Genomic DNA, 24,271 nt, shown 5'->3' on the forward strand with positions numbered 1-24,271 from the left:
TGAATAAGTGGACAGGGCCCTAGAAAATAGAACAAACCAAAATTTGAGTTAATTATTAACCCCAGGGAAAAGGAACACTTGCACAAGAAAGGAAATATAAATGATGTGGTTCAGCCATGAACAAGATTTATATGGTCATATTAATATAAAATGAATATATAATATAATCACTATGGGAATGAGGGGAGGGAAATGATTTGTGAATGGAGGGTATAAAGAAAAATCATTCCTCGTCTTCCATGGCAAGAAATCAATAGATAATACATAAAATAGAAAAATCAAGCAAAGCAGTAGAAACCTGTTATTTGGAAATACAAAAGAAACATGAGAAAAATGCTTACATGCTCTTTTTTGTAAGTAGTGTTTGTCTAGGACAGTCCCAGTTTATCCTTGTTTGTCTGGCATAATTTTGTTAGCATTGCCCTTTTCAGTCTCAAAACTGTCCCAATTTGGATGAAGCTTTGCAGTGTTATTTGATTTTTTAAACTATGTGTGGGTAATATTTTGATAAAAATAAAATAAGGGGGGCCGGCCCCCTGGCTGAGTGGTTAAGCTTGCATGCTCCCCTTCAGCAGCCCAGGGTTCATGGGTTCGGATCCTGGGCGTGAACCTACACACTGTTCATCAAGCCATGCTGAGGCAGCATCCCACACAGAAGAACTAGAATGACCTACGACTAGGATATACAACTATTTGCTGGTGCTTTGGGGAGAAAAACACAAAGAGGAAGATTGGCAACAGATGTTAGCTCAGAGCCAATCTTTCTCACCAAAGAACAGCAAAAAACAAACAAACAAAAGTAAAATAAGGGGCCAGTCCTGTGGCATAGTGGTTGAGTTCAGCACACTCAGCTTAGGCAGCCTGACTTCAGGGGTTTGGATCCTGGGCGCAGACCTAAACCACTCATCAGTCATGCTGTGGCAGTGACCCACACATAAAGTGGAGGAATATTGACACAGATGTTAGCTCGGGGCTAATCTTCCTCAGCAAAAAAATTAAATTAATTAATAAATTAAATAAAGAGGGCTCTTTGGACCCTAAATAAAATAACCCTGTTTCATCCAGCTCAGCCAAAGACTTTGATTTTCTTTTCCTCTAAAATTAATTCTTCATTTTAAATTAAATACAAGAAATACATTTGTTTCAAAGCACTTTTTACATTCATGACCTCGTTTAATTTTTAGAACTGCTTCATGGGGTAAACATTCTATCCCATCTTACAGAAGATAAAAACAAGGTTCAGAGAGGTCTTGTGACTTCCTAACAAGATGACACAGCTAGTAGATACTAGTCCACACTAGACCAGGCCCTCTGATGATAGTTCCTATGCTCTTGCCACAATATCAAATGATAAGGCATTGAAGCCATCCCACAACAGAACAGAATCTGAGATGTAAGATCAAGTACCCAGATTAACAGCCTAGCACTTAAAAAAACAGATTATGAAAAACATCCTTTTGTCAGCCTGGTCTTTTACAGAAATTCAAATTAGTCTGCCCAGGTAGGCATAGTGGAAACTGAAATCACCCTCATGGGAGGACAGCCCACAGTTCCCTTGGAGTCCCAGAGGATGAATTCCTGCTGCTAAACCTCCAGACTGGCAAAGCAGTCTTAGTGGTTGTTTTACTTTTTAAAATACATTTTAAAATTATAAACATAACTCATGGGGGGCCGGCCTCGTGGCCGATTGGTTACATTCGCATGCTCCATTTTGGCAGCCCAGGGTTTCCCTGATTCAGATCCTGGGCGCAGACCTAGCACCACTCATCAGGCCATGCTGAGGTGGCGTCCCACACAGCACAACCAGAAGGACCTACAACTAGAATATACAACTATGTCCTGGGGGGCTCTGGGGAGAAGAAGAGGAAGAAGAAAAAGATTCACAACAGATGTTAGCTCAGGTGCCAATCTTAAAAAAAATAATAATAATAATAATTCATGATTATTTAGAAAAATAATAAAGATAAAACAAAAGAAAAAAATTTATATCATCTAAGTCCCATCACCTAAAGATGAATATGGTTAACATTTTAGATGTATTACACTTTTTCTGATACAAATACAAAAACAGGATCATATCATGTAAACTTCTCAGTAACCTGCTTTTTCCCCCAAACATGGGAGAAATGTCCATAACCATATGAAAGCATGGTTTCATGTCCACAACCATGTGTCTTTCTTTTAGGTAGCTGCCTAATAGTTCATCATTTGGATTACTGTATTTGACCAATCCTCTGTTGCTAGAGATTTGGGTTGTTCCTTCCTTCCTTCTTTTTTCTATTATTAACTTTACAGCAACAACAAAACTCTGCACACATATCTTTGTGCACATGTCCAATTATTTCCTCAGGATATGTTCCCTTAAGTGAGATTACTGTGCCAAAGGGAGCTTTCTAACTCACACTGTAAATTGCCCTCCTGAAAGGTTGGATATTCCCATCAATAGAAGATGTAAATGTCCATATCCCTGTATCTTGCCAACCTTATGTGTTCTTTTATCAGTGCTGTTATCTTTCCTAACAGCTAAACCTTGGGGGAACAAACAAAGGGGGATGGGATAGGAGGCAGTTGAAACAAACAAGAAATGTCTAAAGAGAAATGTCTAAAGAATCCCTTCTTTCTAGTCCCTCTCATACTCTAATATTTTTCCAATTTGAAACTCTAGCCTGGCGGGTTCTATCCTCAGCTCACACCCCAACTTCCCCTGCCCGCCCTCTTTTACGTAACTCTAGTTTGGGTCCATCTTTAGTTAGAACTAATACAGTCTCCCACGTTGATCTGCCACCCATGGAAACAAAGCCACATTGAAGCTGGTTAACACAGAGGAGCCAGGCCAAGCACTGGCCCACATTACTCACTCTATATAAATTCCTTTTGCTGGCAGTGCCCACACTCAGGGAGGGTAACGAAAGAAAACACACGTTAAACTTTGCACTGGGACGTATCAACACTCAACAACATTTGTCCTGGGAACTCAGCGCTTCGATGCCTGGCTTTTAACACCCCTGAGACTGAGGAGGGTAGAAAGATTGTAGCAGGCCTAGTTCTAACTCCCCTTTCGGCCAAACCTTATTTTCACCTAGAGATGAGAGTGCACAAACTACCTTCTCACCTAGAGATGAAAAATCAGTTTTCTGGATTTCACCTTCTACCACCTCAAACCAACTGTGCTAAAATTTTCCCAATTCACCGGGACCTAGCACAAACGTACTCTTCTATTTTTACCGATTTTAAGAGGATAATTAAGTGCTTTATTTTAACAAAAAATATACACAGTGACACAGGCCAAAGTCCAACCCTGAGACAAAATCAATTACTAAACATCTGCAGGGCAAAAAGAAAGCGAGCGGAGAAGGCATCTGAGACGCAACTTGCGGAGCTCTCGAGGAGCCGCGTGAGGCTGCGGCTCCGCGCTTCTGGCCCGCTCCCCCCGCGCCCGCGGGATTTCACCTCCGCACACTCTCCCGCCGCCGCCCGCGTGCCCGGCGCTCCCCTCGTGGCCCCGCCCCTCCGCTCGTGGCCCCGCCCCGCCGCCGACGTCAGTTGTTATGTCTCGGCTCCTGCCGCGGCAGCCGCGGATCTCTGCTCCCGAGGCGACGGCCGCGGCCTCGCGAGGTGGCGGGGGCGTCGGGCGCGGCGGCCGGGACTCGCTCGCGCCGCCCATCCGAGCGGGGCGGGCGCTGCGTGGCCGGGAGGCAGCCGGGGAGCCGTCTCGGGCCTATTTTGCTTTTTCCCTCCGGGACGGTCGGCCCGCGCGCCCCATTTCCCTCTGCGGAGACAGCGACGCCCCCTCCCGAGCCGGGCCGGGCCGCGGACTGAGGCGCCGCCCGCCGGCCGGAGCGACCCTGGAGCCGCCGCCGCCGTGCCCGCCGCGCTTCTCGTGGAGCCTGGGCGGCCGGCGGGGCCTGGGGCCTGGGCGTCAGGCGCGGTGCTGCGGCGGCCGCTCCTCCCCGCGCTGGGCTCCGGGCCTGGCCAGGCGGAGCGCCGCGCCCTCCTGACCCTCCGCCGCCGGAGCCCGGCCGCGGCCCAGCCGGCCCCAACCGCCTCCCGGGCCGCCGCCCCTCCGGCCTCGGCCTGCAGCGCGGACCCCGCTTCCTTTGCGGATCTGAATTATTGTCTTGGCCTCCTCCTCCTTCCCCCTTGAGATTACGGTGCTGCGAGACCGACCCCGTCGCCTCGGTCAGTGACCCCGGCCCGGGGAGACGTCCCTCGTTTTGTTCTGCCCCGCGGGCTCGCCCCGCGCTGCTCTCCTTTCGGTGTTTAATCGATGGGTTTTTTAAAGTTTTTTCCCTTTATTTTTCTCGCCTCTTGACTCAAGGCCCGGTGCGAGGCTCTGCGCCTCTGCCGCTGCTCATCTTGTCCTCATCTCCTCGCAGAGACCCCGATCCACCTGCCTCCCTGCCAGGGTGGCCCGACGGTGACGGCGGAGGGCTGGACCGCACGCTGAGAGTGCCCTGCCCAGGCTGCCCCTCCACCCGCCGCTCTCTTGTGTTCTGAGCTCTCTGGAAAGAGAGAAGACGCAGGGGAAGATGTGGCTGAAGCTTTTTTTCTTGCTCCTCTATTTTCTGGTCCTCTTCGTCCTGGCTAGGTTTTTTGAGGCCATTGTGTGGTATGAAACTGGCATCTTTGCCACCCAGCTGGTGGATCCGGTGGCGCTGAGCTTCAAGAAGCTGAAGACCATTCTGGAGTGCCGGGGGCTAGGCTACTCGGGGCTGCCCGAGAAGAAGGATGTCCGGGAGCTGGTGGAAAAGTCAGGCGAGTATCGGGCTCCTCTGGGGTCCCCTCCACTCGGAGGAGGGGGCGACCTGTACTTCGTCGTGCGTGGGGGTCCGCCGGAATGAGGCGTTACCTGCAAGGCTTTTAAGCACACCACTCCGAGAGCTGCCCAGGTTTTCTACCGAAAAAATACGTGCATCCCAGTTTTGAGAAGGGGGCTGGAATTATTTGTAGTGGTGTTGGCGTTTCTTTTTAAGGTTGTTTTCAAGTAACAGTTCAAAGTGCAGCTTCTTAGCATTGTTTACTAAGTTGAGTGATTTTCTCAAAATTCGAGACTGTCAGCCGGTTCTAGACAAACTGGAAAGTGTTATTTGTCAGTTGAAATTCATAAGGATATGTAAGAAAAGAAAAACCCCAAAACATTGTAGATAGCAGTATTTGTCATGATAGTAATAGCAAGCTACCCGGAGGGAAAAATATCAAATACTGGAATACCAAATTCCATATTGATATTGAATATTAATATTGGAATACTTAATATCAAAAAGGCATTTAGGTGTAAGATTTAAGTTTTAAATAATGAGTTTATAGAGAAAGTGTACACTGTACAGAATTAGCTTTTAATACTTTGGTGAAAAATAAGGTGAATATTTTTGTGAATGCCTACCTTGTTTGTTTTGAAAGTGGTTGTTTATATTTATGTCACGATTTTTAAAAACCCTTTGTATCTCGGATGTAAACTTTTTTTCCTTATGTGTGACAGGCCCTGCTGCATCAACTTCAGTGGGTTGAGAAAGAGAATTGAAATAGTGCTGAGAATATTTACCATCTTGCAGAATGCACTTTCAATAACTGTTGGTTTGGGGGTAGGATTGGGTGAGAAATAGGGTGAATTTTTTTCACCCCTGGACAAAGTGTATCTTTGTTTAGATACACTTCCTGGAAGAGGCATGTCCGTTGGGTTGAGAAGGGCATTCTGGGTTGCTGTAGGAAGCAGTTGAAATTGATGGTTATCTTTTCTGTTGTTTCAAGTATATCTGTCAGCTGTGTCTTTTACAAGACAGATTTTTTCCTTCTTTAGTACCTGGTAGCCAGGTCGTGTGATAGACGAGAATACTAACTCCAGAGTTTACCTCTCGGGGCTTAATCTGCAGGTTAATGGTTATCAAACTCATATCTCACTACTGAGGTAGAGGAGGGAACCCTCTCTGTAAAAGTGATACATTTTCCGGTAGAGAAAACATACAATTGTGTATTATTTTTGCCTTTTGTTTACTGACAGGTTTATGGTGACTTTTATTTCTACCGCGGCAGGGTGGGGGTGGAGAATGGAGTATAGTAGATGTCTAATAAATAAACTCTTTAGGTTTAGAAATAAGAAGTGTCTTTACTGCCAAAGCCAAATCATCTTTCATGGTAAAATAATTTGATAACACGTTTTTTTTTCCTTTGACTTTTCTTTCATGTTGCTTTCCTTTGGGCCTAAAAATATGTGTCACTTGGAGTGTACAAGGAGTGCACATATCATTTGAAGAATACAGCCCACAAAAATATGACTCAGATCACACATGATAAAGCAGAGAAGTCTTGGTTTGGCAATTTAGCTTTATAATTTAAATATTCGTTGTGGATGGTTCTGCTGCTATCCTGACACAGTGCTTGTTTTCTCATTGTTTAATGTTGAAGGCAAAAGTAAAATAATTTGACATTACTGTTTTCCTTTTTATTTGATGATGCAAGCTCTAAATTTACATAGTAAATTTGTGTGTGAATATGGAGTTTGTTCTTGTAGATAGTCTTTCGTATCTAACCTCCAGCTCACGTAAGCCCTGTTGCTGTTTTAAGCAGGTGGTAATGGCAAATTCTGTAAACCTATTTCGGAATCTTGTAGGTCAGGAGTATAAAATCATACTGTTTAAAAATTATCTGAAGACTGGGCATGTTATACACAAAGCTAAGTAATATTGTGATGGCTTTTTGGACTGGTATATATTCAGCAATGTCCTAATAAATTATGTGATGACCCCATTAGACTATAAACCCCATGAGGAGATGGATTTTTGTCTGTTTTGTTCGTTTTTGTCTGACATATAGTGGGTTCTTATTACATATTTACTGAATGTATGAATCTTAAATGGGTGTGTTCAGGTCCTACTCTTCTTTTCTATAAAGTGCAATCACATGATTTATAACAGTGTAAAATGGAATTAATCATGGAAGTTGGGAACGTGGCATTTTTGAAATCTTATTAGTGCTGTTTTTTCCTTTCTTCAGGTGACTTGATGGAGGGTGAGCTGTATTCTGCACTCAAGGAAGAGGAAGCAGCTGAATCTGTTTCTAGTACCAATTTCAGTGGTGAAATGCACTTCTATGAGCTTGTAGAAGACACAAAAGATGGCATCTGGTTGGTTCAGGTATCAAAAACAGTGATAGAAGTGAAATTATTTTTACCAAAATAGTATTCACCAGTTGGTGACACTTCTTTGTACTTGTGTCTATTTCTGTTTCGGGTTTTTATTTTTTTTTTGAGGAAGATCAGCCCTGAGCTAACTGCTGCCAGTCCTCCTCTTTTTGCTGAGGAAGACTGGCCCTGAGCTCACATCCATGCCATCTTCCTCTACTTTATGTGTGAGACGCCTACCACAGCATGGCATGCCAAGCGGTGCCATGTCTGCATCTGAGATCTGAACCAGCAAACCCCGGGCCGCCCAAGTGGAACATGCACACTTAACCACTGCACCACCGGGTCGGCCCCTCATATTTCTTAGACATAATTCAGTTTTCAAAGGGAAGCTCCAGCATCCTCTTAAAGAGGTTTTGGAGACCAAGGAAGAGTAGGGGCGGGAGGAAGTGTTGGGGAAGAGAGTTGACTGCTTTGTTTAGAATCAGCAGAAGCAAATCCATTTTAGTTATTAGATCTTCATTAAAGTAAGAAATGCATATATATATATTCCTTTTATTTAGTGATTTGCACTGTGGTCTCAGTTTTTGTTAACTGCAGTTTTTAATTCGGTGATCCAAATAATTTTTGTATCTAAAGGAAGAACCCTACAGTCAAAGTAAAGGAATCCTTCCATTAGGGAAATAGCCAACTTGGCAACTATAGAGGAAGAGCTGTGGGTGGAATGGTGGGAGGTTCTCTTTGCTTTGCTTATGAAATTGATGAGATTAGGATTTTAAACCCCAGCTCTTATGGTTTCAAAACTGTGAGGTTTAATTAGCATATTGGAATTTTAGAGCTATGAGGGGCCTTAAAATTCATCTTTTATGCTTCCCAAAGTGTGATAAATGAGTAGGCACACATTATCATTTATGTATTTTAATGTAAATTAGAAGAATCAGTATTATATTAAACATGTAATTTCATAAATATTGCTTAGGGCAAGGCTAAAGTTACTTAAATTTTTTTAAATGTAAGTTCACTTAAAGTGACATATCAAGTAAATTAACGGCATGAATTTGGCTAAAATTATAATGATTGAACCAGGACCAATTCCTGGGTACCCTGATTTCTTTTCTCTTGTCATTTACACCGGGGTTGGCAAAGTTTGATTCAGCGTATAAAAATCAAAATAGTTACTTCATATTGCTTTCTGAGAATAATGACTGCAAAATATGGTAGAAAAAGCTGGGTTCAGAGACCTTTGTTGCAGATCTGGTCCTGTCACTTATTTACAGTATGATTGTAGATAGATACATCTGTTGCATATGGTCTCAAATAAGTATCCGTCTAAGGATGGAATAATTATGTATCCATCTAAGGATGGAATAATACTGTGATCCACTGGGCTAAGGAGTTGAGGTCTGGGAATTCGTCAGGTGATTGCATTGGATATCCATGACCTTTCCTTTACTTGCACTTTCCTATTGCGTTTGACCTTTTACCCTCCAGATATCTAATTCAGTAATTTTTAAGTTCAGCAAAGGGAGAACCTAGGATGCTTTGGATACTGTCTAAGCATTATACATCAAATTCTAGTTTACTTCTGTGTTAATTATTTGGTAGAAAAATAAACTGTAGTGTCTTCAAAGCTTTTCATTTATGAGTAAATTGTTATTCCATTTCTTTTCCCAGATATTTATTTTTGATAGTCTGATCGAGGAAGACTTATTAGTTTTGATAATTTTAGTTTTATTACTAAAATTGAGTTGAATAGCCATGCCCACTGCCCTGTGTTCTCTGTCTAAATGTTTGTCCGCACATTGAATGATCCCATAGAGATCAGGGTAAAGATGCACCTTCCAAACTTGGAAAAGCCATGTCAAAAATCTGGAAATTCTTTTAGTATAGGGTGCTGCCTATAGACAGCAAACACAGTCTGGTTCACTGATTAGCAATATATTCTTGGCTTATTAATTATCTACTATTTTTTGATATTTTATTAAAAATCACCATGGGTTAAACTCCCTTAATATGTGATAAAATTCACACAGTTTATTTACCAAATGTGTGTGCGCCAGGCCCTAGAAGTATACCAGGAACATACACCAGGCTAAGTCCTTTCTCTCACAGGCATCTCACATTTTAGTTGGGAGAAGTAGGCACTAAATAAGTAAATGTTTAATATAACATCAGTTAGTGGAAAGTGCTAAGAAGAAAATAAGCAGGGTAAGGAGACAGTGGCAAGGAATTCTCTAATAAGCTGATGCTTGAATGAGCAAATAATGATAGCATTATAGACCCTAATCACTGAATTATTTTTCTCTGAAAATATTTTTTAAACCTCATAGGTATTAATAGTTGACAAATGACTCCTAAAAAATGTAATTATATGATTTTCTGTGTGTTAATGGTACAGTAGGACACACACTTAATCATTTTTCCAGTGACCTTTAAGATTTGCACTGATCACCATTGTCTGGCTTCTGTTCCGTGGGGCCAGTGTCTTACATCTGTCAAATGGGTGGCTTGAGTGGGAAGAACAATCTCTGGCAAGACAACTGAAAAGACTGAGATTGAAACCCTGTCCTCAGTACTCTGGACTGCTCTTGAAAGAAGGCTGTTTTTTTTATTTTTTACAAAGATTAGCCCTGAGCTGACATCTGCCAATCCTCCTCATTTTTGCTGAGGAAGATTGGCCCTGAGCTAACATCCATGCCCATCTTCGTCTACTTTATATGTGGAATGCCTGCTACAGTATGGCTTGATAAGCGGTGGGTAGGTCTGCACCCAGGATCCAAACCAGCCAACTCTGGGCCGCCGAAGCGGAACATGTGAACTTAACCGCCACACCACCGGGCTGGCGGTTTTTTTTTTTTTTTTTTTAAATTGAAAATATCTGCTGGAAACAAGAGAAATATGCTGTTGGTTGCTTGTCATTCTTTCAGCTCAGATCATATATTTATCTAGTCTCTTGTAACAGATAAGTTTCAGGAATTCAGTTTTTAACAATTTGAATTATTCTTTTCCATTTATTTTGAAAGAAGCTAATTTCAGTTTGCTTTATTATTTTTTTCTTTTTTAATCTGTGAGGGTGCATAGATCCTGGCCAGTTCAATCCTCTTCAAATTACCCTTATTTTAGGTATCCTATGTAAGAAATGTTTAAGTACTTTCTTCTTTTCCTCTTGATTTTCTAATGTCACTTTCTTACTCAACTGAGTTATAGTTTCCTTTCGTATTTATTGAGGAAAAGTGTAGTTAGGTGGCCTATAACTGATAATTAACACTTCAGACTTCGTGTATCCTGTCACTGAAAGGATGTCGGGATTTACTTATTTAGGGAAAATGTGATTTTAATAACTGAGTCGAAAAAATGTACATGACTTAGCCATTCCATCATTTGGTCAGTTCATTATTTTTCTGCAACAGATTGCTAATCTAGGTTGATTATCTTTTTTTGATGACTACGTGTGGAATGACGCTACCAAAGGAAAATGAGTTTCTATAATTTATTTAATTCACGCTGTGTTATGATTTGTATCTTCTCTATAACTCAGGAGATACTTTCTGAATAATAGCTGTAAATGGTCTTCAGATCTTTCTCTTCTTAATTGTTTTAAGATGTATTAGTGCTCTTGAATTATGTTTACATTAATGCAGAGTATTAGGATACTCTTTTTCACGTCAAGCTTTTCCATGTCTGTCCTATGTTCTCTGTAATATGAGGTGGAAAGAACTAATTTAGTTTTCAAGGCAACAATACGTATGGGACATCTTTACCGATAATACGCTTTGTAATCCAGGGAAGAACCGAGTCCTGTTTTTTCCTGACTATTGTTTCTCACATTCTGAGTTTTCCTGCTTTGTTCCTAACCTCAGCTCGTATCTTTCATTAGCTATTTATTTTCCAGTGTTGTAGGTTCTTTGATTCTGCTGCCACCCAATCTTCTTAGCATTACGAATAGAAGACGGTTCCTTTTCTTTCAAAAGACTCTTAGAGAGGCAGATGGAACGGTGGAAAGGCTTCTGAAGTGGAAAAGTTAGCCTTCTTTAGGGATTTTATGGATTTATCCTTATGTTAACATTTCTATTTCTCTGTTTTGACTTTTGTTCAAAGAAGGGCAGTGATATTTGTTTTCAACTGGCTTTGTCACATCATAAGGAATTTAACAGCACTGGAATTGAGGTAGCAGTGAAGAAAATCATATGATTTAAAATAAATCTTTGGGTCAGTATTTACTGAAGTTATTATGTTAATATATTTCCTGTTTGGCTGCAAAGAGTTAATAGCTGTTTTAAAACTTGCTTGTCTCTGCTTCTCGACAATGGTTTAGTTCAGGGAGGTTCTAACCTATTTATTCCTTTCTTGACACTACTCTAAGGGTGAAATACATGACGAGCCACTTTATCCTTTATTTTGTATTGATGAAAAACTTTTATTTGTGTTTACTCATAAGACAGCTAGTGAGGATACCAAAGAAATAATTAAATTCCAATGAGTTTTGTTTTTGTCAATCTCTCATCCTCACTTTTAATAATTTTATATAATTTACGTATATATATTTAGGTTGGTCTATGATTTTAAAAGTAGAAACTCCCTGTTATAATGAAATATTGAGAGATGCAGAAAATATCACAGCACAGCCCTCCTGTTCTGTGGAGTTATTTAATTTAGCCTGGATGTTGTTGCATGGGGATTAACAATATTAAAAGGGATATGCCAAATGTTTTGACTAGTATGCAAAAGTGTGTGGCTTTTTTCTTATGCCAATGTACCACCTATAATATATGTGGAAGGGACTGGGCAATAACCTGAAGCCTAGTTTTTCTTTGTAAGTTTAACTGGACTACACAAGGTTGATATCAGAAATACGGGCACTTAGCATCTCACACTGTCCAACTCAGTTCCATCCAGTGATGTGCTGGAGCAAGCTCTTACTGCTTCATGAGGGCGATTGTTAAAATCTCTTCCCAACTCCACGTTTAGAGATGTCACGCTGGTAACTTGAAATCAGCCATGTGGGAGTATTTACACCAAGGAAATCAGCAAATGATAGAAATCAGAACTGCCTTTTTCTTCTGGAGAGTTAGTCGTTAAATATTTACCAGCAAACCATAGGTTTCATCCATTCATCCAACCATCTAACAAATATTTATTGAAATCTAATGTGTGCCAGCTGAACCTCGTGATAAGCACTGAGGGCACAAAGATGAATCACCTATGGTATGTGCCATGCAGCAGCTTAGTTTGGTTTACTAGAATGTGTGGACCAGTAAAAAATCTTATCCAGCTGAGTGAGATGGTCCATAAGGGTACTAGCATTTTGAGGATCCTAAAGAACTCTGTTAGACAATGAAGTGTAACCTAGGAAAATTGCAGTAGTTTTTTTCTGGAAAAAAGTGTATTTTTAAATACGCTGAATTAGAAGTTTTTATGTCTGACTAGGGTCAAGAATATTGATGTGCAGTTGCATAGCAAGGTACTATTTATGCTAATATTTGTCCAGAAAACATTCCAGATGACAGGCTGCTGGAGAAGGGACTTTCATTACAATAGAAATCAAAAACTTGGAACCTTTAGAGAACCTGTATAATCAGAAGTAGAAGAACCAGTTCCTAAAGCATAAAAAGCTGAAATGGTTTAGTTCAACATAAATATTTAATGAGTACCCGAATGAGTTAGGCGCTGTAGTAGCTGCAGGAAATACAAAGGTAAGCAAGGGTAGGGATACCAGTTAGAGAGACAGATACCCTGGGAAGCCGGGTGGAAAGGTGTCTTCACTTCTAGCCCATGTTGCCAAGTCTGTTCCACACTTGGAACTCAGGCTGTACTTTCATCTCATTTTTTTTCTAAGTCTCTGAAAATATTCCCTACAGACAATGCAGCATCCGTCCTGAACTGCCAAGGAATGTGTCTCTCCTTTTAATAAGACCAGTGGTGTGAATGCCACTCAGACTCATCATGCATACTTTTGGATATGAGCTATACGTTGGGAACTCTTACTCATGTGACACAGTGGTGATAGGCTTAGAGTAATTTGTTGTGCCGTGTGACTCAGCCAGATGAGTTATTTCGTGAAACATTTTTAGTAGTTATTTAATTCGGACACCACCAAATTTAATTTAGGCTAAAACTTCAGTTGAATAATATAAGTGTATAGGCCATGGGACAAAGCTATTTCTAATTGCATAAATGTAACTATCGAGTCAAATAAAATGCTTTCATGCAATGCCTAGGGAATTTTTCATTCTCAGGGAGGGCTTATTAAACTCTTTGAAAGCAGGTATTAGAACAACTTGCTGAATAAATAGGGCCCTGGGGTTAAACATTGTCATGTACCTGTCTCAGGGATATTCCCTCCTCTCTACACACCTTCTTTTGTCTGTGCTGTAACCAGGGGTGCCTGGGAACAACCCCCTCTCATTCCTACTTCCTTTCCCAGCATTTGGAGCTCTGATAAGTGTGAAAGATACCTGTGCGGTGATCTGGATCCTCATAGAAAAATGCCCCTAGACTTTGGGCCATAGCCTACATTGGTTAAAGCAACCTCTTGATTAACCCCTTGATGCAGTGTCATTATAAACACACACCTGAAACGTTTGGGTTATTTGCAGCCTTGATCAGGAAACGGGAGTGAAAAGGGACTTCTTTTTAAAAAAAGACAAAGGGCAGGGAGTGTGGTGATATGATTGCACAGAGACTTCTTCATCTTCCTAAGTAATGTGAAAAATAAGTTCAAGATTTCTTTGATTACTTGACGGAAAGAAGAACTACTGTGTTGACTCTTGAGTGGTAGGAAAAGAAAAGAAAAATGCCTGCCTTGCTTGATCTCCCTTATTCTTCCGGTAAAATTTATAAAGCACTTTTGGACCATGGAAAAATGTGAAAGTTAAGGACTCCCTGGGTAATATAACTGGTGTGCACCTTCTCAGAAGAGCTTCCACCTACTAAGACCATGTCCTCAAATTGCCCTCTTTCTGGTTACCTCAGCCATCTGAACATTTGAATAATAACTCATGTGTCCCTCAATAAGGTCATTTATTCTCATTAAAAAGTACTATCAAGGGGCCACCCTGGTGGTGCAGTGGTTAAGTTCACACATTTCACTTTGGCAGCTGGAGCTTCGCCAGTTCGGATCCCGGGTGCGGATGTGGCACCACTTGTCAAGCCATGCTGTGGTAGGTGTCCCACAAATAAAAGTAGAGGAAGATGGGCACAGATGTTAGCTCAGGGCCAGTCTTCCTCAGCAAAAAGAGGAGGATTGGCGGCAGATGTTAGCTCAGGATTAATCTTCCTCAAAAAAAAAAAAAAAGGTACTATCAAAACCATTTGTCTAATGACCTAAATTGTGTGTTTGTGTGTGTGTCTATTTATTAAGCATGAAAGTTGTTACACAATGTTACCAATGCATGTATGTCTCTGTAGTTATGAGGATGATAATAACAGTGATATACGGCTGGGGTTATTGGACAGTGATCTGTTGGCACATAAAGTAAACTTCAGGTCACTTGTCACCACCATGCGCTCTCTCTCCTCCTGCTGCCCTTGAAATTTCTTCGAGTTCCCGGCAGAGGCCACAGATGAGGCAGCTGCAGCCTCTCTTGCCTCTCGCAGGGAACTAACTGTTGGCAGCCGTTTCACACACCCACCTGGGATTTCAGTTTCCTGGAGGCTTTGTGAACATGAGAATGGCCCTTCCTCCAAGAAAAATTGAGGCCCACAGAGTATTGTGTTGTAATTTTGAATTAAATAGTACTAGTAGTATAGCACTCTTGAAAATACCCTGGGCTTAAAATAAATCAAACAGATGGTTTCATGAAGACTTTTAGAACTTTTGACTTTCCTTTAAGTTTCCATTTAGTTATTTTTGCTTTTGTTTTTAATGTATAATTTTTTTTATTATCTTTTACGGGAAGGAAGATTAGGGAATAAAGGGAAAAGGTGCTAATGATTAGAAAGGCTGAGGAGTCATTACATGTTTCGAAGATTTATTTACAATTTTTTCCTTTCTTTTCTTTTTTAAAAAACCTTTTTCTTCTCCTAATCCTAATTATGTTTGAAAGCTGTCTGCAAATTTGAAGTAGAAGTTCAAGAATGTAGAATTCATTATGGTAATTCTTTATATATGTTAGAACCTTTCATGATTGTTCAGAAGCAGTAGTATTGACTTAGTCAAAGCATAGTTTAACAGAAACATATGTATGACTCTTGGCTCCATAATTATACTTTAAAAAAAGTGAAACTTGAACGTGTTGAACCCACAAGTCATAATTTTTTAGTAAGTTTTATTTGGATTATTGTTTAAAATTTTCTTTTCAGAGCAGAGAAATGACTCCAAGGCCCATTTTCTTCTTGTATAATTTTAAAGAATAGGCCACATGGTAGACAATGTGGCTGGCTTTTTAATACGGTTTTGACTCCTCTATGTAACTACCAGAGACTGCGGGAGTTTATGGTATCAGTGTTTTAAGTCTTTTCTGGTTGGACAGCTGATCCTTCTACAAGAATTGCAATGATAATGTGATACAGTAAACCGGAACTGGGAACAGAATATCTTTTTCAAAAAAGTGAAGTTATATTATAACTTATATTATAGATACAAAATTATATTATAGATACAATTATATTTATTATATTATATTATATTATATTATAGATACAAATGGTTGATTTGACTCCATTATAGGTAATTAAGGTTTTTGTTTTTCTTTTTGGGGGAATAGGTCATAGCAAACGACAGAAGTCCCTTGGTGGGTAAAATCCACTGGGAGAAAATGGTGAAAAAGGTGTCAAGATTTGGAATACGTACAGGCACTTTTAACTGTTCCAGTGACCCCAGGTAAGTTGACTAGGCAATTCTTAGAATTTGAGTTCTGACCAGAATTTTTTTATATAATAAAAATAATGAGATTAGAAGCCTGCTTAAACTGAAAGCTAATTAGAATGTTTAATACTCTTGGTTACATGAGTGCTTGATTAATAATTTTTGATACGCTGGTAGTGATTTACTTTCTTTCTGAGATCTTTTTTTTCTCCATTTGGTTTTTCTGTGTTCTTTCTAGTGGGGGTGATTCTTAAGAGTATGTCTTCAGTCCTTTTTGTTTTAATTTTCTTTCCAAAGAGACTTCTGCACATTTATGGCTTTAGGTGACACCTTTGTGCTGATCTAAATCTTCTTCCATAATTCTGATCTCTACTTTGCATTTTGACACTCATTTCCATCTGCCCTACAGCTATCCCTAGATGTGTCCTTTTCCCTAAACCAAGTGTCCAGATTCAGATTCATCCTCTTTTTCTTTAATCAACATGTGCCCTTTCTGCCTTTCCTTTTTGTGTCCTTTACTGTTGGATTTTTTTTCCCATTTTCTCAGACAGAAATCTTTGCAGGCATTTTTGTTTTTCTTTTTGTCATCATCTCCAGTATTTAGTCTGTCACATTAGTTCTTGTTTCATTGTTCCATTATTTCTTCTTTGAAATGCTTTTTCAATTTCTGGTGCCTCCAAGTTGCAACTTACACTCACTCGTTCATTTACTTATTCATTTAGTAAATATTTAATAAAAGATTAGCATGTCCAGCATGGTCTGTTTAGTGCTGATGGAGAGGCATGATATGTATGTATAAAATCCTGCAACATTAGGTAGTTTCTAATGTAGGTAGATATGCCTGACTTGCCTATGTCTCTTATATGTGACCACAACGAGAAACCCATTAGCTGTAGAAAATGCTCCTCCACCACTGCTGGACCTCACATTTTCTGTCCTTTTCCTCTAGGGTCATGTTTGCTTCAATTCTCACTATCCTTGTTTCGCTCGCTCGTAATGTAGAGTGAAATCTCTGGTAGGAAGACACCCTAAGAGCTGGGGATAAGAAGGGAAGTTCTTGTATCTCCTAACTCACAGTTAGTCTCCTCATGTACCCACAAAGCTCCCGTTCTCGTCTTCACCCCCAGAACCTTGATCATGTTCCTGTGCCTTTGTTGAAATGTCTACAGTAGCCTAAGTGTTAATATTCTTATGAAAAGAAAGTCATTCTCATTTCTGTCCTTTGTTTACCAAAGACAGTTGTGTTTGGTCTGATTCCATCTTTCCCAAAAAAAGCCTAAGCAAAAATCTTTTTTTCTCTCACTGGTGATTGCAATACCAGAATAAGTGACAGTGCTGATATTCTGATTTTTTTCAGATAGTGCAAAAGTCAGTCTTAATATCACTCTTTTATTGGAAAATATTCAGAATTGATTTTTTAAAAATCAGTGAACTAAAAATACATTTCAAGAACTGTAACGTGAAAATATTAAGTAAAAACAAATTTATAAAAATATAAATATTAAACATTACAGTCTAATATAAGTTATTAGATAATGTTAAGAGTTCAAAAGTAAATTAAGCACAATATAAGCATAAAAAGCTGAAAGAAATAGTAGTATTTGATTTTTTTAGTATTTAATTTCTTATAAAGCAAAGTGCATCAGAAATGTCATAACTGAGCCCAGTGGATTTCAGTGCAGATTTTTCTAACATTTCTTTCGAAAAGCTCTTTTTGATTCTATACTAACTGAGGAATGGTGAAGAGATCCATGTAAGCTACCTCCATATATTTTCCTCCAAATTCTTCGTCTTCATCTTCAAATAATCCCACCTCTTATTTATGATGGAAGAGATCTTTTTGAGCAACTTTGCTTTTTTCTTGATTGCAGCTATAATTTTTTGTTATTAAAAAAGTACTTTTATTTCTTTGTCTTCAGTTTCATCACAAAGATGAAGATTTTGATGCAGTTTTTGTATTAGTTTCAATATTGTTATGTCATGTTTCCTTTTATTTGGAAAGTCTTCCAACTAGAATAAGAACTATTCTTGCCACAGAAGCTGTGCTCAGTCAGGGTCGTTTTTTTCTTTTTTGAGGATTATGGAGGTATAGAAGAACAAAATAGGGAGATACAGAAAAGAGTGTTCAGAATGTCAACGCAGGATGTAACTGAGCAGAGAATAGTGTTATTCAGCAAGTGTTTTAACCAAATGTGGAATAATTGAGTCATCATCTTAATCTCAGATTTTTAAAAACGTCAAAACTCTCTACTCCACTGTCCGTGTTGCTTTCTTTGCTGTAGTTCCTTCTCTGGTGTGGGCTCCAGGGCAGCCTCCTTTGATGTGCTGGGTCCCATTTTTCAGCAGTACTTCCCTGACCTGTTTCATTCCCTTGAGAACGTTGAGGGCCACCACCTCTGGGCAGCGTCTGACTCTGTGCATGCAGCAGTTTTAATTTCTTTCCCTGCTTACCCAGCTTGCCTGGCCCTAAGTCCTCTATTCCCCAACCAAGCAATATAGCTCAGCAGGCTTTTCCTGTCCAATGTATTCTTGGTTCCTTTTTTATTTATTTTTGCTGAGGAAGATTGTCCCTGAGCTAACGTCTGGGCCCATCTTCGTCTATTTTGTATGTGGGATGCCGCCACAGCATGGCTTGATGAGTGGTGCATAGGTCCGTGCCCGGGATCCAAACCTGTGAACCCTGGGCTGCTGAAGTGGAGTGCAGACTTAACCACTGTGCCACCAGGCTGGCCCCTGTTTTTTTTTTTTTTGAGAAAGTGGGAAGTGAGGTGGGGCGTGTATCTTCAGGGGGTTGGAGAGATGGGAGGTAGTAAAGAGCGGATGGAGGACATGGAATTGCTGGAGCTGAGTGGTAAACAGGGACCTGGGAGCTTATGGTGAGACTATCGAGGATGAGGCCCATGGAATAAGCAGGGAAGGGCAGGAGGCGTTGGAGAGCAGGCCAGGAAGGCCAAGGAGGCCAATGACCTTATCTGAAGAAATAGCATTATATGCACAGAATACAAAGGTTTCTTTTTAAATGTAGCATGCCACACCAGAAACTGGAGTACCAAAACTCGCTAGCCTTGTTTTCTATCATTTTTATTTCTTAAATTCTGTAAGAGATCTCAAAAGGTTTACTTTAAGAACTGGAGGATATTTTCATGGTATTGTCATTGAATTTATTCAGACCTTCAAAACGTTTTTTTTTAAATTGGCAGTAAAAGTTTTTATATTTGTACAAGGTAATATAACATTATTCTTAAAAAATAATATGTACATTAGTCTTTATTTAGCAGTGTTTTTTTTAAATTAATGATATACTTTATGTGTTGGATTTCTTCAGACCAGTGTTTAGATAAATATGTATTAGTAGCCTGGTGTTTTATAAGTATTAGAGTTTTTTTTCAAATCTGAAAAACAGGATTTAAGTTGAAAGATATATGATACTGAAAAGAAAGCATGTACTACATTTGTTTTCCTACATGAAGAAATGCATGTACTAAAACTTTGCCTGTTTTACAGACTAAGGTTGTCTATGAGAAAGACTGTCATTTAATTTGTGACACAAATCAGAAGCCACATATTCTCTGAGGTAGTTATAGAAAGGTAAAAAGAATGCCCAAGAGTAGAAATAGGTCATCACAAGTATCATATGCAGTTAAAAAATTAAAGCTGCTTAAAGATATTTAAGATGTAAATAAGGCAATTATCTTTATGCATTTGACTTGTTGCTTTTGGGGGAAGGGTAAAAATAGAATTCATGTCAATGAATTATTTTGCATTAGACAAATACAATGTTAAGGGATATAAGATATTTTATTTTGTAGGAATATGTAATTCTCAAACCATTTCAGTTAAAGCAATATTGATATTAATGGAATCTATCTTGTTAAGGAAGTGAATCAGCTCAACAAGAAGCTTAGTCATAGTCTGTGATTCTGAGTCACCCAGATAGTTTCCTAGAGTCCTTAATTACTAACCTTGTCTTTATGACATAACATGTTGTCTTCACTTATCTTAAATTATATCACAAAATTCCTAAGATCAAATTAATCAAATTTATCATTATAAAACCAGATGCCACATGCATCAAGACTTTCCTCTCTCTTAATCTGATCGTATAAATGTGTGATATGCTTAATTTGATAAAATATAATGCTTGCTTACTAAGTAAAGCATAACATATACAAGTTTTACATCAATATTCTGAATGGCAAAATAAATTAAACATTTATTTCCATCATTTACAAATCTAGAGTGAACAAAATGTATCCATATGGTAGATTTTCTTTTTTCTACCTTTATCCAAGTACATTTACATATCATAAAATTCCACATGGTAGGTTTTTGGAAAAAAAATACTTTCTTAAAAAAAGGGAAAATGTTTCACTTATTGTCTCTCCACTGTAATACGACAGTTGTTTTCATTTTTCAGTCTTGCCTTTCATTCGTCATCTAGTTTTTTCAGGGGGAGAGGGATGTCATAGATACAACAAGAACCTGTCCATTTCCAAAAGGATTGGAGTCATGACCCTACTGGATAAATTTAAACAAATGATTTAATTTTAGTTAAATTCTTTTATACTTTGTTGTAAAATGGAGGTCATCCTTGGACTAAATCTCTTCTTAATCTGAGAACTTTGTTTCCTTTATGTTAAATACTCCTTTTCATGGTCTTCATTAAAGAGAGAGAAAAGAATACAAAAAAATATGGGATTTGCTCTTTTCTAGATTAGCTTTTGTGCAGATTCCTTTGTAGCAGTGCCTGTGTGCATCAGGCATTGTGGTGGGTGCTTGGGTTGAGTTGGGTTCTTTTTCTCTTCTTTATACATGAGAATCTAACCATCCTCTCAGACTTAGTTCAACTCCCAAATCTTTTATCAAATCTTCACCAGTTCAAACTCCCAGTGGTATTCCCCTTTTTTAACTTCTTTACGTTATTTGTTAATAGAATATATACAGTTTTATATTTCTTATAAAATGTTTTATTTCCTTAATAGGATTTTAAATTCCTTGTGAACAGGAATTATTTTCCTGTTATCTTTTGGATCTTATTAACACATAGTGCAGTAGTAAGTACCTAATAGATGCTGAAGTATTTGCTGATTCCCTTGACTCAGAGGCTTTCAAGCTACACTTTCCTTTAAAAAAAAAAAAAGGAGAAAAGAAACATAGAAATATCAAACAAAAATACTACAAAAAGAGAGATTGCTTTTCCTCTTATACAGCTGCTAGGTATTGGTGCTACTTTTGATTATCTGGAGGAAATTTGCTTTTGGGGAGAGGGTATCTTTCAAGTGCTAAAGAAATTTGTTGGGGGAAGACAAATTGCTTGCACAACAGTGAAGATGAGCAAGTGAGCTCATCTAGCAGCCAAGCTGTTTACTTACGGTCTACTCTCTTATAGATACTGCAGGAGAAGAGGCTGGGTGCGATCCACACTCATTATGTCTGTTCCACAAACGAGTACTTCTAAAGGGAAAGTCATGCTTAAAGAATACAGTGGACGCAAGATTGAAGTAGAGCACATTTTTAAGTGGATAACTGCTCATGCAGCTTCTCGGATCAAAACCATTTATAATGCTGAACATTTGAAAGAAGAATGGAATAAAAGTGATCAATATTGGGTAAAGATATACCTATTTGCAAACCTTGACCAACCCCCAGCTTTCTTCTCTGCACTAAGTATAAAGTTTACTGGAAGAGTTGAGTTTATTTTTGTTAATGTGGAAAATTGGGACAACAAGAGTTATATGACAGATATTGGTGTATATAACATGCCATCATACATACTGAGAACTCCTGAAGGAATTTATAGATATGGAAACCACACAGGCGAATTTATATCCCTTCAGGCCATGGATTCATTTTTGCGCTCATTACAACCTGAAGTCAATGATCTGTTTGTTTTGAGCTTGGTTCTAGTTAATCTTATGGCATGGATGGACTTGTTTATCACACAAGGAGCAACCATAAAGCGATTTGTGGTTCTCATAAGCACTTTAGGGACATATAATTCTCTATTAATTATTTCCTGGCTACCTGTGTTGGGCTTTTTACAGCTCCCTTACTTAGATAGCTTTTATGAATATAGCTTAAAATTGTTGAGATATTCCAATACAACCACACTGGCTTCATGGGTGAGGGCAGACTGGATGTTCTATTCTTCACACCCGGCCCTGTTTCTCAGTACGTACCTTGGACATGGTTTACTAATTGATTACTTTGAGAAGAAGAGACGGCGAAACAACAACAATGACGAAGTCAATGCCAATAACTTAGAATGGTTATCAAGTCTGTGGGACTGGTACACCAGCTACCTCTTCCACCCGATTGCTTCTTTTCAGAACTTTCCTGTAGAATCTGATTGGGACGAAGACCCTGATTTGTTCTTGGAGCGGTTAGCTTTCCCTGACCTTTGGCTTCACCCTCTGATACCAACTGATTATATAAAAAACTTGCCAATGTGGCGATTTAAATGCCTTGGAGTCCAGTCTGAAGAGGAAATTTCAGAGGGTCCTCAAGATATTGAGAATGACTCAGACAGCGAGAGCACAGACACTTTTAGCAGTGAGAAGGAAGTATTTGAAGATAAACAAAGCGTAGTTCACAATTCTCCAGGAAGAGCAAGTCTCTGTGATGCTGAGGCTTGTTCATGTGCCAATAAATATTGTCAGACCAGCCCATATGAAAGGAAGGGGAGGTCGTATGGATCATATAACACTAATGAAGATATGGAACCAGATTGGTTAACTTGGCCTGCTGATATGCTGCACTGTACTGAATGTGTTGTTTGCCTAGAGAATTTTGAAAATGGATGTTTGCTAATGGGGTTGCCTTGTGGTCATGTGTTCCATCAGAATTGCATTGTGATGTGGTTGGCTGGGGGCCGACACTGTTGCCCTGTTTGCCGGTGGCCTTCTTATAAAAAAAAGCAGCCATATGCACAACACCAGCCCTTGTCAAATGATGTCCCATCTTAACCATGTGCAATTTGTCCTTTATAAGCTTTGAGTATCTTACAGCTTGCCTTTTTAATGTTAGTCACAATGTTGTTGTGGTTTGAAGTTTAGTTTAATGTTAATGCAGTGACAGGAAATACACATTATGCTAATGTTGATGACAATTATTTGGTTGCCTTGTGTGTCAATTGAATGCATACTTAATTGTAAAAATTTTTATTTACAACATTGGAAATTCAGACATTAATGTTTTTTGTAAGCACAAAAGAAGTATGATAGAAATTTATCCTAGCAAGACTTTACAAGTTAGGATCAAATTCTAATGGAATTGAGGCCGTTTCTTTTCCTAAATGTTTCCTCCCTTTTTACAATCTCTGTCCAGCACCTCTTGGTTAAATAATGTATGCTCTGAGACATGAAATTAAAACAGACCTATGAAATAAATTATTTTAAAATGAGACTATTCCAGCTTTTCCAGTGTTTGAAGTTAAGTTCGAAGTTAAGTTGTCTTTGATGAGGTGACTGAGTGCTGTAGGTGCTTTGCTGGTTTGTTCATTTCACAGGCGAGTCAAACACAACTCTTGACTCATGTGGGAGAAAAAAAAGCCAGAAATTACGTTGCTGCCACTAGCCAGAGGCGATGTTAGTCTGCCTTTTTAGCTTGGCTGGCTGTGATGGGAAGAAATTTCCTGGTGGGCTTTTTCTTTTTAAGTATTAAGTCATTTATGAGTATTTAATATATTCATCTAAATAAAATCGACTATAGCGTATTAGCCACACATAGATTATTTTTTTCCCCTGACTTATTTTGAAAGATTTCAGAACTACAGAAAAGTTGGAAACATAGTACAATGAACATCCATTTCTCTGTCTAATTCACCCAGTATTTACATTTTGTTACATTTGCTTTATCTCCTCTCTCTATATTTATCTTTTCTGCTTTGTTTTGGATTTTTTTGCTGATCCCTTTGAAAATAAATTCAAAGTGCTTTTTTACCACTAAATATTTCACCATGTATCTCCTAAGAACAAGAACTTTTATTTTGCATAACCCCTATACCATTATCACACCCAAGAAATTTAACATTGATTCAGTAATATCTAATATACAATCCATACTCCCCAATTGTTCCCAAAATATCCTTTTTATCTTTGTATGTTTCTGCTTTGTTTGTATCGTGAACTCAGGCAAGGTTCATGCATTGGGTTTAGTCTCCTTCCTTTCATCCTGTTCTCTAAAGTAGTTCCCCTGCCTTTTTATTTTTTTAAGTCTTTTCTGATACTAGCATTTTTGGAGAGTATAGCCTAATTGGCTTATAGAACGTTCCACATACTGGATTTGTCTGAGTGTTTCTTCATGATTAGATTTAAATTAAAGAATATTGCCTAGATGGTGTGTACTTC

The 24,271-nt window shown here is 39.0% G+C and overlaps 1 protein-coding gene across 1 annotated transcript; it reads left to right on the forward strand.

The window, feature by feature from the left end:
• Positions 1-3,893: 3,893 nt before the first annotated feature.
• RNF103 (ring finger protein 103) lies at positions 3,894-23,327 on the forward strand. Its single transcript, XM_070236212.1, has 4 exons — positions 3,894-4,755; positions 6,991-7,130; positions 15,823-15,938; positions 21,313-23,327. Exons 1-4 carry the CDS (start codon positions 4,530-4,532, stop codon positions 22,886-22,888), a joined length of 2,058 nt encoding a protein of 685 aa, XP_070092313.1. The 5' UTR covers positions 3,894-4,529; the 3' UTR covers positions 22,889-23,327.
• Positions 23,328-24,271: the final 944 nt, after the last annotated feature.

This window comes from Equus caballus, chromosome 15 (genome assembly GCF_041296265.1).
Source record: "Equus caballus isolate H_3958 breed thoroughbred chromosome 15, TB-T2T, whole genome shotgun sequence".
NCBI classification, from domain to species: domain Eukaryota; kingdom Metazoa; phylum Chordata; class Mammalia; order Perissodactyla; family Equidae; genus Equus; species Equus caballus.

Excerpts from the sequence above, each read along its gene's own strand:
- RNF103 (XM_070236212.1), top strand. The coding sequence starts at position 4,530 with ATGTGGCTGAAGCTTTTTTTCTTGCTCCTCTATTTTCTGGTCCTCTTC. Across the intron at positions 4,756-6,990 it reads GGAGCTGGTGGAAAAGTCAG|GTGACTTGATGGAGGGTGAG; the intron begins GCGAGTATCGGG and ends TCCTTTCTTCAG. Across the intron at positions 7,131-15,822 it reads ATGGCATCTGGTTGGTTCAG|GTCATAGCAAACGACAGAAG; the intron begins GTATCAAAAACA and ends TTGGGGGAATAG.